At 43.2% G+C, this 17,276-nt stretch overlaps 1 protein-coding gene across 2 annotated transcripts in view; it reads left to right on the top strand.

The window, feature by feature from the left end:
- LOC110498171 (calcipressin-3) overlaps positions 1-17,276 on the top strand; it is an 83,995-nt gene that overhangs the window by 51,342 nt on the left and 15,377 nt on the right. For both annotated transcript variants that reach the window (XM_021574780.2, XM_021574781.2), the window contains one exon: positions 15,454-15,627. In XM_021574780.2, the coding sequence (XP_021430455.2) occupies positions 15,454-15,627 (174 nt within the window). The remainder of the gene's footprint in view (positions 1-15,453; positions 15,628-17,276) is intronic.

The raw sequence follows: 17,276 nt of genomic DNA on the forward strand, positions 1-17,276 counted from the left end.
TCCATTGACAGCTCTTTGGCATGGCCATAGTGGAGTTTGGAGTGTGATATTTTGAGGTTGTGGACAGGTGTCTTTTATACTGATAACAAGTTCAAACAGGTGCCATTAATACAGGTAACAAGTGGAGGACAGAGGAGCCTCTTAAAGAAGAAGTTACAGGTCTGTGAGAGCCAGAAATCTTGCTTGTTTGTAGGTGACCAAATACTTATTTTCCACCATAATTTGCAAATAAATTCATTAAAAATCCTACAATCTGATTTTCTGGATTTTTTTTCTCATTTTATCTGACATAGTTGAAGTGTACCTATGATGAAAATTACAGGCCTCTCTCATCTTTTTAAGTGGGAGAACTTGCACAATTGGTGGCTGACTAAATACTTTTTTGCCCCACTGTATGTAAGCTTCCGACCCACTGGGAATGTGATGAAAGAAATAACAGCTGAAATAAATAATTCTCTCTACTATTATTATGACATTTCACATTCTTAATTTAAGTGGTTATCCTAACTGAACTAAGACAGGGAATTTTACTAGAATTTAATGTCAGGAATTGTGAAAAACTGAGTTTAAATGTATTTGGCTAAGGTGTATGTAAACTTCAACATCCATCCTGCCCTGCCTTTCTAAAATCTTCGAAAGCCAAGTTAACAAACAGATCCCCGACCATTTTGAATCTCACTGTACCTTCTCCACTATGCAATCTGGTTACCAAGCTGGTCATGGGTGCATCTCAGCCACACTCAAAGTCCTAAATTATATCATAACTGCCATCATTTAAAAAACAGTACTGTGCAGCCGTCTTCATCGACATGGCCAAGGCTTTCGACTCTGTCAATCACTGCATTCTTATCGGCAGACTCAATAGCTTTGGGTTCTCAAATGACTGCCTCGCCTGGTTCACCAACTGAGTTCAGTGTATCAAATCAGAGGGCCAGTTGTCCGGACCTCTGGCAGTCTCTGTGGGGGTGCCACAGGGTTCAATTCTGAGGGAGAAGCATGAAGACCTGGTGGACTGAGGGAGACGCATGATGACCTGGTGGACAGAGGGAGAAGCATGAAGACCTGGTGGACAGAGGGAGAAGCATGAAGACCTGGTGGACAGAGGGAGAAGCATGAAGACCTGGTGGACTGAGGTAGACACATGATGACCTGGTGGACAGAGGGAGAAGCATGAAGACCTGGTGGACAGAGGGAGAAGCATGAAGACCTGGTGGACAGAGGGAGAAGCATGAAGACCTGGTGGACAGAGGGAGAAGCATGAAGACCTGGTGGACAGAGGGAGAAGCATGAAGACCTGGTGGACAGAGGGAGAAGCATGAAGACCTGGTGGACTGAGGGAGAAGCATGAAGACCTGGTGGACAGAGGATGAGCACGAGGAAAACAGAGCAAGGTGTTCTCTAAAGCTTTTCATCACAGTCGGCCCCTGTGGGCCCTGTTCATCTAACTTCATAGGGGAAGGTCTGTGCAAAATAACTGGGGGACATTTTATGTCACTGAAGCAGTAACAGGACAGAATGAATGTTCAAAGTCTGGTTTGATCATATGAATGTACTGTAGATAAGTCAGTAGGTAAATAGCCTTGGCTTGTGTGAGCCGGAAGGTCTCATAGGAGCAGGAGCCTGTTTCTGCAGCATGAGGCAGCTTGATGTACAAGTACCCACCCTGGACAACAGGATGCTAGTAAACTCATCAAAAAAAGAAACGTCCTCTCACTGTCAACTGCGTTTATTTTCAGCAAACTTAACATGTGTAAATATTTGTTGGAATATAACAAGATTCAACAACTGAGACATAAACTGAACAAGTTCCAAAGACATGTGACTAACAGAAATGGAATAATGTGTCAAAATCAAAAGTATCAGTCAGTATCTGGTGTGGCCAACAGCTGCACTAAGTACTGCAGTGCATCTCCTCCTCATGGACTGCACCAGATTTGCCAGTTCTTGCTGTGAGATGTTACCCCACTCTTCCACCAAGGCACCTGCAAGTTCCCGGACATTTCTGGGGGGAATGGCCCTAGCCCTCACCCTCCGATCCAACAGGTCCCAGACGTGCTCAATGAGATTGAGATCCGGGCTCTTCGCTGGCCATGGCAGAACACTGACATTCCTGTCTTGCAGGACATCATGCACAGAACGAGCAGTATGGCTGGTGGCATTGTCATGAGCCTGCAGGAAGGGTACCACATGAGGGAAGAGGATGTCTTCCCTGTAACGCACAGCATTGAGATTGTCTGCAATGACAACAAACTCAGTCCGATGATGTTGTGACACAACGCCCCAGACCACCTCCAAATCGATCCCGCTCCAGAGTACAGGCCTCAGTGCAACACTCATTCCTTCAACGATAAACGCGAAGGACGATCAACTGTCCGTCCTGTCTCGTTATTGCCCGGGCCACATCTGCAGTCCTCATGCCTCCTTGCAGCATGCCTAAGGCACATTCACACAGATGAGCAGGGACCCTGGGCATCTTTCTTTTGGTGTTTTTCAGAATCAGTAGAAAGGCCTCTTTAGTGTCCTAAGATTTCATAACTGTGACCTTAATTTATTTTTTATCTTTATTTAACTAGGCAAGTCAGTTAAGAACAAATTCTTATTTTCAATGACGGCCTAGGAACAGTGGGTTAACAGGGGCAGAACGACAGATTTGTACCTTGTCAGCTCAGGGATTTGAACTTGCAACCTTCCGGTTACTAGTCCAACGCTCTAACCACTAGGCTACCCTGCCGCCCCATCTGTAAGCTGGTAGTGTCTTAACGACCGTTCCACAGGTGCATGTTCATTAATTGTTTATGGTTCATTGAACAAGAATGGGAAACAGTGTTTAAACCCTTTATGAAGAATATCAGATGACAGGGTCCTGAGAAAGGGCTGTTTCTTTTTTTGCTGAGTTTATATCATAGTTCCTTACCTCCAATCTCTCTCCTTAATGCTGAGTGTCAAGAAAAAACCCATCTGGTCAAATGTTTTGTGTCTTTGGCCAAGCCTGAAACAGACAAAAGGCTCTGTTCCAATAGCCAATAGCTATACTAAAATATAGCACTTAGTATGAGGCAACCCACTGGGCATCCATTCTAAGTACATTGGAAAGTAGCCAAAGTCTACCCATGCTCCTCCACTATCTCAATGCCACCTTTATGTACAACTCCAGGTGATTTGGACTGGCCAATGAGCTGGTCAAAAGGAGCCAAGAGAGAGCGAGACAGAGATGAGTGACACAATCCCCTGAGGCAGTGGTCATCTTTCAGCAGATTGCCCTGTGGGTAATGTGGTGGTCATTTTCCTGGTGGTAATGGAAAAGCTGTCATGGCCATAACAACATCAAGACAACACAGATAGCAAGACAGGAAGTGATTATTCCCGAAAGGAAATCAACCGAAAAACAGTTGATCAAGCTAAAGACATCGATGGTTTGTGAATATATTGCGAAGGTACTGTTTGTTGTTTGGTCTAGGAGCGACACAAGGGATGAGTTAGAGATCGAATTACAATGAGCTGTCTCTGTGGTGTTACAGTGTGGATGAGAGGAACACACACCACACACGCACGTCTCTCACACACACAAACCGACAGCAACACACACGCAAATGTATCTGTCTGTTGTGTTAAGTAAACGTAGCATGACGTTTGCTTAGTTTAGCATCGGGCTCAGTGACGATTAGCAGGGCTGCGGGCCCATACTTAAAAACACACACACACACACACACACACACACACACTCTGCTGATGCACTCAAACCAGGGTCATACAACAACAGTTGGGCTGTACTTCTATAAGCAGAAACAACGTCTCCCTGTTATTGCAAAGTGCTAATCACTGTAACAGGGCTGTTTTCCCTTCTGCTTGAATGTAGAAAAAAACAACACTAGGTAGTCATCTGGATGAAACCTCAGACATTTCATATTTGCAAAGTCCAAAGAGTTAAGTGAATAACATAATGGTGACTAAATGTTTTCTGATGACATAAGCATCAGTGGAAATGTACTGATAGTGGTGATTTCAGCATAACATTGGTACGACCCTGATCCAACCCTGGTTGACTAGCCAAAAACTCATATCCGTCTAGTCAGCGGGTAGTGCTCCCATGAAGGCAGAGCTTTAGTTAACAGGGCTTTAGTTAAGGTCAAACCCACCGAGGCAGGGCTTTAGTTAACAGGGCTTTAGTTAAGGTCAAACCCATTGAGGCAGGGCTTTAGTTAAGGACAAAGGCCTTCCCGCCTTTGGGAACAACACCCATTGTTAGGGCAGAGGTGTGCATCTCTTCATTATATACAGATCTCTGGTGTAAATGGGGAGGTGCACACATCACAGAACACCAAAAATACAACATGAGAACAAGCGGAAAAACTGTCATAAGAAAACGAAAAATAACTAAACCGTGATTATTTCAAAGCAGGCATTTGGAAAACATACATTTGCTTTAGTTAGGACAAACCCATCAAGGCAGGGCTTTAGATAGGGCACTTGCAACGCCAGGGTAGTGGGTTCGACTCCCATGGGGGACCAGTATGAAAAAAAAAACAATGTCACTCTGGATGAGAGCATCTGCTAAATGACTAAAATGTAAATGTAAAATATAGTTAACAAGGGTTTGTTTAGGACAAACCCATCAAGGCAGGGCTTTAGTTAACAGGGCTTTAGTTAGCAGGGCTTTAGTTAACAGTACTTTAGTTAACAGGGCTTTTGTTAACAGGGATTTAGTTAATAGGATATATCACTAACCTCACCTACCATGCAATAGTGAACAAAGTGCAACATTTTACAATATTTACATTGACAATATCAGCCATCTACTGTTTGCCTTTGCCTTTGTCCCTATTCTCAAATTAGCCTTGAACCAAACGTGTGTCCAATTGTAGGAAAGGGTGGTACTTGGTAGGAAAGGGTAGCTTTGAATGAGTCTAGATTAGAATATCGAGGCTGTAAAAGAAACGGATGCATCTCATAATGAACGATAGGAGTGTTTGTTTGGTGTGGAAACAAGATAGCACAACGCGTTCACCCCCATACTAACTGGTAGGATTGTAGAGCACAGAGGCGAGTGTTAGCGCTCAGGCTAACATCTAGTTTACTTTCTGATTCTGCCCGTTGGGAAAGTGACCGTCACCTTCACCACAGACAGACTGAGTGAGGTCTGAGGTTGACAACGATGGGAACTACTGACCACAGACTAGTCTGGACAACTCCACCAGACGCTATTATGAGCATTAACCTCAGAGTGGGTAGTTATTCCTCACGTGCTAATGCTAAAGACAATAACAAACCAATAACAAAAAACACACGCACTTAAACTTTAGCCTAGCCTTCAGCGCTAGAAACTTGCAAAACAACTCACATTTACCTCCCTCATAGAGGCTTATGCTAATGCAGATAAAACTAAAACACACGTTAGATATCCTAGCCACAATAAGCCTTAGTATTCACTGCAACAACAAAAAAAACCTGTCCAAACAGTTAAACAACTCATGTCAAAATGACTGTGAGTCTACATAACTACAACTGAGGCAGTCTGACAGTGGTTGTGTTATTGCTGTGGGATCGATATGGGAGTGGGAACGGTATCGACGGATGAGATGTAATGCCCCTGGGGACTCGCTCCGTTCCACAGAGATAGAAATCAGGGTATAGCGTGGGGAGCGTTAATCCTATAGAATCCTATAGAATACAATTAAAATGGGGCTGGAAATATTGGCATACTACGGAAGTTTACACACACCTTAGCCAAATACATTTAAACATTCCCTGTCTTAGGTCAGTTAGGATCACCACTTTATTTTAAGAATGTGAAATGTCAGAAGTAGTAGAGGGAATTATTTATTTCAGCTTTTATTTCTTTCTTCACATTCCCAGTGGGTCAGAGGTTTACATACACTCAATAAGTATTTGGTAGTATTGCCTTTAAATTGTTTAACTTGAGTCAAATGTTTCAGGTAGCCTTCCACAAGCTTCCCACAATAAGTTGGGTGAATTTTGGACCATTCCTCCTGACAGAGCTGGCAAAGTCAAGGTATTGGAGTGGCCATGACAAAGCCCTGAGTCAGGTTTGTTGGCCTCCTTGCTGACACACACATTTTTCAGTTCTACCCAAAAATGTTCTACGGGATTGAGGTCAGGGCTTTGTGATGGCCACTCCAATACCTTGACTTTGTTGTCCTTAAGCCATTTTGCCACAACTTTGGAACTATGCTTGGGGTCATTGTCCATTTGGAAGACCCATTTGCGACCAATCTTTAACTTTCTGACTGATGTCTTGAGATGTTGCTTCAATATATCCACGTAATTTTCCTGCCTCATGATGCCATCTATTTTGTGAAGTGCACCAGCCCTCCTGCAGCAAAGCACCCCCACAACATGATGCTGCCACCACCATGCTTCATGGTTGGGATGGTGTTCTTCGGCTTGCAAGCCTTCCCCCTTTTTCCTCCAAACATAACAATGGTCATTATGGCCAAACAGTTCTATTTTTGTTTCATCAGACCAGGTGACATTTCTCCCAAAAGGTTTTTTTTTATTCCCCATGTGCAGTTGCAAACTGTAGTCTGGTTTTTTTATTATGGTGGTTTTGGCTTCTTTCTTGCTGAGCGGCCTTTCAGGTTATGTCGATATAGGACTCGTTTTACTGTGGATATAGATACTTTTGTACCTGTTTCCTCCAGCATCTTCACAAGGTCCTTTGCTGTTGTTCTGGGATTGACTTGCACTTTTCGCACCAATGTACGTTCATCTCTAGGAGACAGAACGCGTCTCCTTCCTGAGCGGTATGACGGCTGCGTGGTCCCATGGTGTTATACTTGCGTACTATGAGGGTTCTAGTTCTCATCAACATGTATAGTATATAACTTATACTGTACAGTACTGTGAGGGTTCTAGATCTCATCAACATGTATAGTATAATCACTCATACTGTACACTACTGTGAGGGTTCTAGTTCTCCCTCTCTCCTGCATTTGGCCACAAGTTCTCATCAACATTACATCATATGTCTTCTCTGGCGATGCATCTTGGGAAAGATCTTCTGGAATGTCTAATCCATCTCTGTCAGTCTTCAGGAGAAGTGTCTCCACACCCTGCCAGTCGTCAGGAGAAGTGTCTCCACACCCTGTCAGTCTTCAGGAGAAGTGTCTCCACACCCTGTCAGTCTTCAGGAGAAGTGTCTCCACACCCTGTCAGTCTTCAGGAGAAGTGTCTCCACACCCTGTCAGTCTTCAGGAGAAGTGTCTCCACACCCTGTCAGTCTTCAGGAGAAGTTTCTCCACACCCTGCATTCATGGCATCCAGTAAGGACATCTGGTCATGTGGATGGTGGCCATAAACCTTCCACCTCTATGCAGAGAAAAACTCCTCTATGGGGTTTAGGAAGGGTGAGTATGGAGGCAGGAATAGTACTGACATCCTGGGATGTGCAGCAAACCAGTCTGTGACTGCAGCAGAGTGATGGAATGCCACATGATCCCACACAACAACGAAGGTAGGGGAGTTTCTTGCCCCTCTCCTCCACTGGCACAAGTCGATTATGCAGGTCATCCAGAAAATAAATGATCCTCTCTGTATTGTAGGGGCCAATGAGTGGTTTGTGTAACAGCAAACCATCATTGGACAGTGCTGCACACATTGTGATATTAGTCCCTCTCTGGCCTGGGACATCCACGGTTGCTCTCTGTCCAATCACATTTCTTCCCCTGTGGCGTTTTTTTCCCAGTTTGAATCTCCATTACTCTCTAAAATACAGTAAATCCACAGGTTTACACTACTTTACATTATGCATAGCGGTGGATGTACCATGTTTGGTTATTGAACCTGGACATATTGATACCTGAGTTCTTTCACACGTTCACCGTTTCTCTGAAAGGGTACAGTTTACAACTGCTTGTCCTTATTTAATGTTTCTCTGGGACTCTGGCAATTGTCGTTGTGCTGACCGTATTCACATTCCCAAAAGTGATATCGTCTGCCAGCACTCTGTCCCGAATTTCCTGCAGTTTTAGTGCATTGTTGTGCATGTCAACAATGGCAATTTCCTGCGCGTCTGATAATATTCTGCCTCTCCCTGGGAGGCAACCTTTGGATCCTACTGAAAAACACAAAACAATCAATATATTTCAAAATGTCAGTACATGTAAAAATGTGAACATACTGTTATTGTACTGTGATATGTATTATCACTTATCAATGATCACTGACGGATGCACATCTCACCTGTTGTTTTGCTAGAAAATTTGTGCTATTGATGCAACTGTTGAATGCTGCAGATTTGGTTGCACCCTTAAACCGGTCTCTCTCAAAGAGAGAGCATGGTTTACAACAGGGTCGATAATTGTGGCCCTTATCTCATCAGAGACCACCGCTCTTGGTCTTCATCTCCTTTGTCCTCCCCACATTCTCCCTCTCGCTCCCTGACACTCTTCTTCCCCCACCAACCTGTCTTCCTTGATCCCATGTTTCTAAACTAAATCATCCTGAAGCCGTCCTCTTTTGTCTCTTTGGTAACGAGACTAAAAACAGGACACTTGGGAAGGCTTTCAGATGAAATTGCAATCAGCTGTGTTTGGAATGATTAAATATTCTGCTGAGATGTTCGATATGTTTCAGTCTGGTTACTGCAGAAATGCACGACATTTGTCATCATTCTGTTTTGAATGTGTTAACAGTTTTGGAAACAGTGTGTTAGCATTTGAAAACGTGCTTCAAATATATATTTTAGCAGGTGGTGGAGTATGAATGAGAAAAGAGTTCATGGATTTTGGAGAATGTGGTCATTGAATGCGTTTTGTGTGAAAACAATGAAACATGTTTCACAGTTTGGTCCACATACACTTCTGTTTCGCTGACCGTGTGAAGAGTTTTGACGATGTATGTTAGCAATTGAAAAAATGTAAATGAGTGTGCGGTATTTCAAAGTACAAGCTTATCACTCTGGGAGTTTGATGCCATGCAGCCTAGGTCCATTCCTGATTAGATTAGGGCATGTTTCAGGTCCATTCCTGATTAGAGTAGGGCATGTTTAAGGTCCATTACTGATTAGATTAGGGCATGTTTCAGGTCCATTCCTGATTAGATTAGGGCATGTTTCAGGTCCATTCCTGATTAGATTAGGGCATGTTTCAGGTCCATTCCTGATTAGATTAGGGCATGTTTCAGGTCCATTCCTGATTAGAGTAGGGCATGTTTCAGGTCCATTCCTGATTAGATTAGGGCATGTTTCAGGTCCATTCCTGATTAGAGTATGGCATGTTTCAGGTCCATTCCTGATTAGATTAGGGCATGTTTCAGGTCCATTCCTGATTAGATTAGGGCATGTTTCAGGTCCATTCCTGATTAGATTAGGGCATGTTTCAGGTCCATTCCTGATTAGATTAGGGCATGTTTCAGGTCCATTCCTGATTAGATTAGGGCATGTTTCAGGTCCATTCCTGATTAGAGTAGGGCATGTTTCAGGTCCATTCCTGATTAGATTAGGGCATGTTTCAGGTCCATTCCTGATTAGATTAGGGCATGTTTCAGGTCCATTCCTGATTAGATTAGGGCATGTTTCAGGTCCATTCCTGATTAGAGTAGGGCATGTTTCAGGTCCATTCCTGATTAGATTAGGGCATGTTTCAGGTCCATTCCTGATTAGAGTATGGCATGTTTCAGGTCCATTCCTGATTAGATTAGGGCATGTTTCAGGTCCATTCCTGATTAGATTAGGGCATGTTTCAGGTCCATTCCTGATTAGATTAGGGCATGTTTCAGGTCCATTCCTGATTAGATTAGGGCATGTTTCAGGTCCATTCCTGATTAGATTAGGGCATGTTTCAGGTCCATTACTGATTAGATTAGGGCATGTTTCAGGTCCATTCCTGATTAGATTAGGGCATGTTTCAGGTCCATTCCTGATTAGATTAGGGCATGTTTCAGGTCCATTACTGATTAGAGTAGGGCATGTTTCAGGTCCATTCCTGATTAGAGTAGGGCATGTTTCAGGTCCATTCCTGATTAGATTAGGGCATGTTTCAGGTCCATTCCTGATTAGATTAGGGCATGTTTCAGGTCCATTAATGATTAGATTAGGGCATGTTTCAGGTCCATTCCTGATTAGATTAGGGCATGTTTCAGGTCCATTCCTGATTAGAGTAGGGCATGTTTCAGGTCCATTCCTGATTAGAGTAGGGCATGTTTCACGTCCATTCCTGATTAGATTAGGGCATGTTTCAGGTCCATTCCTGATTAGATTAGGGCATGTTTCAGGTCCATTCCTGATTAGAGTATGGCATGTTTCAGGTCCATTCCTGATTAGATTAGGGCATGTTTCAGGTCCATTCCTGATTAGATTAGGGCATGTTTCAGGTCCATTCCTGATTAGATTAGGGAATGTTCAGATCCATTCCTGATTAGATTAGGGCATGTTTCAGGTCCATTCCTGATTAGATTAGGGCATGTTTCAGGTCCATTCCTGATTAGATTAGGGCATGTTTCAGGTCCATTCCTGATTAGATTAGGGCATGTTTCAGATCCATTCCTGATTAGATTAGGGCATGTTTCAGGTCCATTCCTGATTAGATTAGGGCATGTTTCAGGTCCATTCCTGATTAGATTAGGGCATGTTTCAGGTCCATTCCTGATTAGATTAGGGCATGTTTCAGATCCATTCCTGATTAGATTAGGGCATGTTTCAGGTCCATTCCTGATTAGATTAGGGCATGTTTCAGGTCCATTCCTGATTAGAGTAGGGCATGTTTCAGGTCCATTCCTGATTAGAGTAGGGCATGTTTCAGGTCCATTCCTGATTAGATTAGGGCATGTTTCAGGTCCATTCCTGATTAGATTAGGGCATGTTTCAGGTCCATTCCTGATTAGAGTAGGGCATGTTTCAGGTCCATTCCTGATTAGAGTAGGGCATGTTTCAGGTCCATTCCTGATTAGATTAGGGCATGTTTCAGGTCCATTACTGATTAGAGTAGGGCATGTTTCAGGTCCATTCCTGATTAGATTAGGGCATGTTTCAGGTCCATTACTGATTAGATTAGGGCATGTTTCAGGTCCATTACTGATTAGATTAGGGCATGTTTCAGGTCCATTCCTGAGTAGATTAGGGCATGTTTCAGGTCCATTCCTGATTAGATTAGGGCATGTTTCAGGTCCATTCCTGATTAGAGTAGGGCATGTTTCAGGTCCATTCCTGATTAGATTAGGGCATGTTTCAGGTCCATTACTGATTAGAGTAGGGCATGTTTCAGGTCCATTCCTGATTAGATTAGGGCATGTTTCAGGTCCATTACTGATTAGATTAGGGCATGTTTCAGGTCCATTCCTGATTAGATTAGGGCATGTTTCAGGTCCATTCCTGATTAGATTAGGGCATGTTTCAGGTCCATTACTGATTAGATTAGGGCATGTTTCAGGTCCATTCCTGATTAGATTAGGGCATGTTTCAGGTCCATTCCTGATTAGAGTAGGGCATGTTTCAGGTCCATTCCTGATTAGATTAGGGCATGTTTCAGGTCCATTACTGATTAGATTAGGGCATGTTTCAGGTCCATTCCTGATTAGATTAGGGCATGTTTCAGGTCCATTACTAATTAGAGTAGGGCATGTTTCAGGTCCATTCCTGATTTAGATTAGGGCATGTTTCAGGTACATTCCTGAGTAGATTAGGGCATGTTTCAGGTCCATTCCTGATTAGATTAGGGCATGTTTCAGGTCCATTCCTGATTAGAGTAGGGCATGTTTCAGGTCCATTCCTGATTAGATTAGGGCATGTTTCAGGTCCATTACTGATTAGAGTAGGGCATGTTTCAGGTCCATTCCTGATTAGATTAGGGCATGTTTCAGGTCCATTACTGATTAGATTAGGGCATGTTTCAGGTCCATTCCTGATTAGATTAGGGCATGTTTCAGGTCCATTCCTGATTAGATTAGGGCATGTTTCAGGTCCATTACTGATTAGATTAGGGCATGTTTCAGGTCCATTCCTGATTAGATTAGGGCATGTTTCAGGTCCATTCCTGATTAGAGTAGGGCATGTTTCAGGTCCATTCCTGATTAGATTAGGGCATGTTTCAGGTCCATTACTGATTAGATTAGGGCATGTTTCAGGTCCATTCCTGATTAGATTAGGGCATGTTTCAGGTCCATTACTAATTAGAGTAGGGCATGTTTCAGGTCCATTCCTGATTAGATTAGGGCATGTTTCAGGTACATTCCTGATTAGATTAGGGCATGTTTCAGGTCCATTCCTGATTAGAGTATGGCATGTTTCAGGTCCATTCCTGATTAGAGTATGGCATGTTTCAGGTCCATTCCTGATTAGAGTAGGGCATGTTTCCGGTCCATTCCTGATTAGAGTATGGCATGTTTCAGGTCCATTCCTGATTAGATTAGGGCATGTTTCAGGTCCATTCCTGATTAGATTAGGGCATGTTTCAGGTCCATTCCTGATTAGAGTAGGGCATGTTTCAGGTCCATTCCTGATTAGATTAGGGCATGTAGGGTTTAAGAGGACTCTACAAATACAATACAATGCAACACAATACAACAGACTTTAACATAATGTCAACCAGTTGGTTTTAAAGTTTCAGAAAGATAATTTATTCCAATCAGGTCAATGTTTTGGTCATTTTATTCATATTTCTGAAGTAGTCTTGAAGGCAGGATTGTCTGGAACATAGCAGACAGAAACATTGGGGAAAGGGGGAAACCTAGTCGGTTGTACAACTGAATGCATTCAACTGAAATGTGTCTTTGAATCAGAGAGATGCAGGGGGCTTCCATAATCAACATCCGCGTCTTCGGCGCCCGGGGAACAGTGGGTTAACTGCCTTGCTCAGGGCTAGAATGACAGATTTTTACCATGTCAGCTCGTGGATTTGATCCAGCCACCTTTTGGTTTCTGGCCCAACACACTAACCAGTAGGCTAGGCTAAATTGAAGCCTGTCATAGCATGAGTTGAAGTTACCATGATGTAACCATTATGTCATTATGGCGTAACTGTGACTGGATGAAATCACTCATTGTACTGTAGCGGAGGATACCGTACATCTACACTGAGGTTCTTCAACATCCTGTTGTTTACTATGACATCAACTTTTTAATCACACTGTTTCACCGGTCTGTCGTGCTTACCTAACACCGAGACCCGGACCAAACACACCTATGTTTACCTTACTGTGTGTGAAGCACCCACCACTTTTGCCTGTTTTTCACACTACGCACTACACACTACGCACTACACACTACACACTACACACTATGACTACATACTACGCACTACACACTATGTACTACACACTACAGACTACGCACTACTCACTTCCCACTACCCCCTACGCACTACAGACTACGCACTACACACTACGCACTACTCACTACGCACTACACACTACGCACTACACACTAGACTACAGACTACACACTACGCACTACAGACTACGCACTACACACTACGCTCTACACACTACACCCTACACACCTGATCTTAAAGGTGAGCCTGTCTTGTCTTCTCCTTGTGCACAACAACACATCACCAGATTACACAACATCACCAGATTGCACATCACCAGATTACACAACAACACATCACCAGATTACACATCACCAGATTACACAACATCACCAGATTACACAACAACACATCACCAGATTACACATCACCAGATTACACAACAACACATCACCAGATTACACAACATCACCAGATTACACATCACCAGATTACACAACAACACATCACAGATTACACAACAACACATCACCAGATTACACAACAGCACATCACCAGATTACACAACAACACAATACCAGATTACACAACAGCACATCACCAGATTACACAACAACACATTACCAGATTACACATCACCAGATTACACAACAACACATTACCAGATTACACAACAACACATCACCAGATTACACATCATCACCAGATTACACAACATCACCAGATTACACAACATAAGCAGGTTACACAACATCACCAGATTACACAACAACACATCACCAGATTACACAACAACACATGCCTTAGACCGCTGCTCCACTCGGGGGCCCGAGTGTGGGGTACTGTGTGTAGATTGATGAGGATTTTTTTTTATTTAATCCATTTTAGAACAAGGCTGTAATGTAACAAAATGTGGAAAAAGTGAAAGGGTCTGAATACTTCCCGAATGCACTGTAAATAGACCCTAAAGCTCTGTGTGTTGGACGATACTATTGGAACGAGGTGAATTACATGATATGATCTTGTTATCATCTTGTACCAATAGTAAAGTCTGACACATACCAATATTATTTGTGTTTCATTTTGAGGACTAATTCTTATTTTGTGTCATAGTTAAGCTTCATTCATTCAATTGTGTCATTTTAGTAAAAACTACAGTATGTATGTGATTGAGAGCCTTTCTGTTCAGCCAAATTCTATCACAGTTGCTCTAGCCCAAAATGGCACAGCCAAGCCGACCAGCAGGCAGTCGGCGCTAAACGTTAGTTAGTTTAGTTACTAGTTAGCCTAGTTTCATGGCTACTTGTCTTCCCTCTCTCCGGAACAGGTTTGATGAGCGAGAAAGAATAGTCTCCTTGATGGCTCCTTGAAAATCCACTAACCGTAGCATATGCCCCTAGAGTGCCACCCCAACAGACGAGAGTAACAAGAAGAGGATCTATGACATGGGACACCCCTATGTCCCCTATTGCTCAAATGACAGGATCATATCCTGTTTCAAATGGCTGAATGATTCACCTGACTTTTCCGCTACTCCCATCTCTCCCACTGTATTTCTGCTCCCTTTGACGAATGAATAGAATAGATACATTATTGTCCCTTTTGTGAGAAACAGAAATGTGGGCCAGATGCCCAGATGCCCATAGCCAATGCCCTTGGGCTATGCTACCTTACAAACAATGCCCAACATGATGCATGCTACAGAAAGAAAGTGACGTTTCTTGAAAAATTGATTACTAACATGCAAAACATTTGGACTGTATCATAAATAAATACCAACATATCGAACATCAATGCAATGTCATATACATTTCCAAGCACAAACCTGTGATAGAGCTAGAAACATGAATTGGCAGTTTAGTTAATAGCTATTTATTTAACTAGGCAAGTCAGTTAAGAACAAATGTTTATTTTCAATGACAGCCTAGGAACAGTGGGGTAACTGCCTGTTCGGGGGCAGAACGACAGTTTTAGCACCACTACCTTGTCAGCTCGGGGATTTGAACTTGCAACCTTTCGATTACTAGCCCAACACTCTAACCACTAGGCTACCCTGCCGCCCTATGTAAACAGGAAGTTAGTGGTGCTAAAACTACAGCATTCAGTAGAACTACATAATCAACATCTTGTAACATACAACAGAATGCTGTTTTTTGAATGGATTTTTCCTTTAACGGAGACATTTCAGGACGGGTGCAGGGTCATCTGTAGTCTAAAATGGCCGTCCTCTCTTTCTTTCCTTCTCTCCCAGGAGAGGTTCGAGGCCCTGTTCAGGATCTATGACGAACAGACGTCCTTCCAGATGTTCAAGAGCTTCAGGCGAGTCCGCATCAGTTTCAGCACTCCGGAGGCGGCCGCCCGCGCTCGCATCGAGCTCCATGAGACTGAGTTCAACGGCAAGCAGCTCAAGCTCTACTTTGCCCAGGTGAGTGAGCTCTTCCTGGGGGAAGGTTTGGGCCGGAACTGGGGCCTTTTGGGAGATATGGGAGTCATTACAGTCCAGGTTAGACCTGCCTTTTTAGAGTGTTTTCTTCCAGTTAGTCTGTTTTCTTTCATTTGGTGCATAATGAGCACGGCCCCAGATATTACAGAGGCTAAACTCAGAGCAGTATACTGAATCCTAGGGCATGCACTGTACTCTCCAAGGGTGTGAAACTGGCCCCAACAACACTGGCCCCAACAACACTGGCCTCAACATGTTTTTTGAAAGACTACCTCATCTCTGTACTCCACACATTCAATTATCTGTAAGGTCCCTCAGTCGAGCAATGAATTTCAAACACAGATTCAAACACACAGACCAGGGATGTTTTCCAATGCCTCGCAAAGAAGGGCGGCTATTGGTATTTAAAAAGCAGACACTGAATATCCCTTTGAGCATGGTGAAGTTATTAATTACACTTTGGATTGTGTATCAATACACCAAGTCACTACAAAGTTACAGGCATCCTTACTAACTCAGTTGCCGGAGAGGAAGGAAACTTCTCAGGGATTTCACCATGAGGCCAATGGTGACTTTAAAACAGTTACAGAGTTTAATGGCTGTGATAGAAGAAAACTGAGGATGGATCAACAACATTGTAGTTACTCCACAATACATACCTTATTGACAGATTGAAAAGAAGGAAGCCTGTACAGAATAAAATATTCCAAAACATGCATCCTTCACTAAAGTGAACCTGCAAAAAAATGTGGCAAAGTAATTCACCCTTTGTCCTGTATAGAGTGTTACACTATATATGCACAAGTATGTGGACACCCCTTCAAATTAGTGGACTCAGCTATTTCAGCCACACCCCTTAATGACAGGTGTATAAAATTGAGCACACAGACATGCAATCTCCAGAGACAAACATTGGCAGTAGAATGGCCTCACTGAAGAGCTCAGTAACATTTTGGGGAAGTCCCTTTCCTGTTTCAGCATGACAATGCCCCGTGCACAAAGCAAGGTCCATAGAGAAATTGTTTGTCAAGCTTGGTGTGGAAGAACTTGACTGGCCTGCACAGAGCCCTGACCTCAACCCCATCGAACACCTTTGGGATGATTGGAACGCCGACTGCGAGCCAGGCCTAATCGCCCAACATCAGTGACCGACCTCACTAATGCTCTTGTGGCTGAATGGAAGCAAGTCCCCACAGCAATGTTCCAAAATCTAGTGGAAAGCCTTCCCAGAAGAGTGTAGGCTGTTTTAGCAGGAAAGGGACGACCAACTCCATATTAAAGCCCATATTTTTGGAATGAGATGTTCGAGGAGCAGGTGTCCACATACTTTTGGTCATGTAGTGTATGTTTGGGGCAAATCCAATACAACACGTTACTGAGTACCATTCTCCATCTTTTCAAGCATAGTGGTGGTTGCATCATGTTATGGATATGCTTGTAATCGACTGGGGAGTTTTTCAGGATAAAAAAATAAATGGAATGGAGCTAAGCACAGGCAACATTCTAGAAGAATGAATTCACCTTTCAGCAGGACAATAACCTTAAAGACAAGGCCAAATCTATGCTGGAGTTGCTTACCAAGAAGACAGTGAATGTTCCTGACTGGCCGAGTTACAGTTTTGACTTAATAG

The sequence above is a fragment of the Oncorhynchus mykiss genome, chromosome 19 (genome assembly GCF_013265735.2).
Source record: "Oncorhynchus mykiss isolate Arlee chromosome 19, USDA_OmykA_1.1, whole genome shotgun sequence".
In the NCBI taxonomy this organism is placed as follows: domain Eukaryota; kingdom Metazoa; phylum Chordata; class Actinopteri; order Salmoniformes; family Salmonidae; genus Oncorhynchus; species Oncorhynchus mykiss.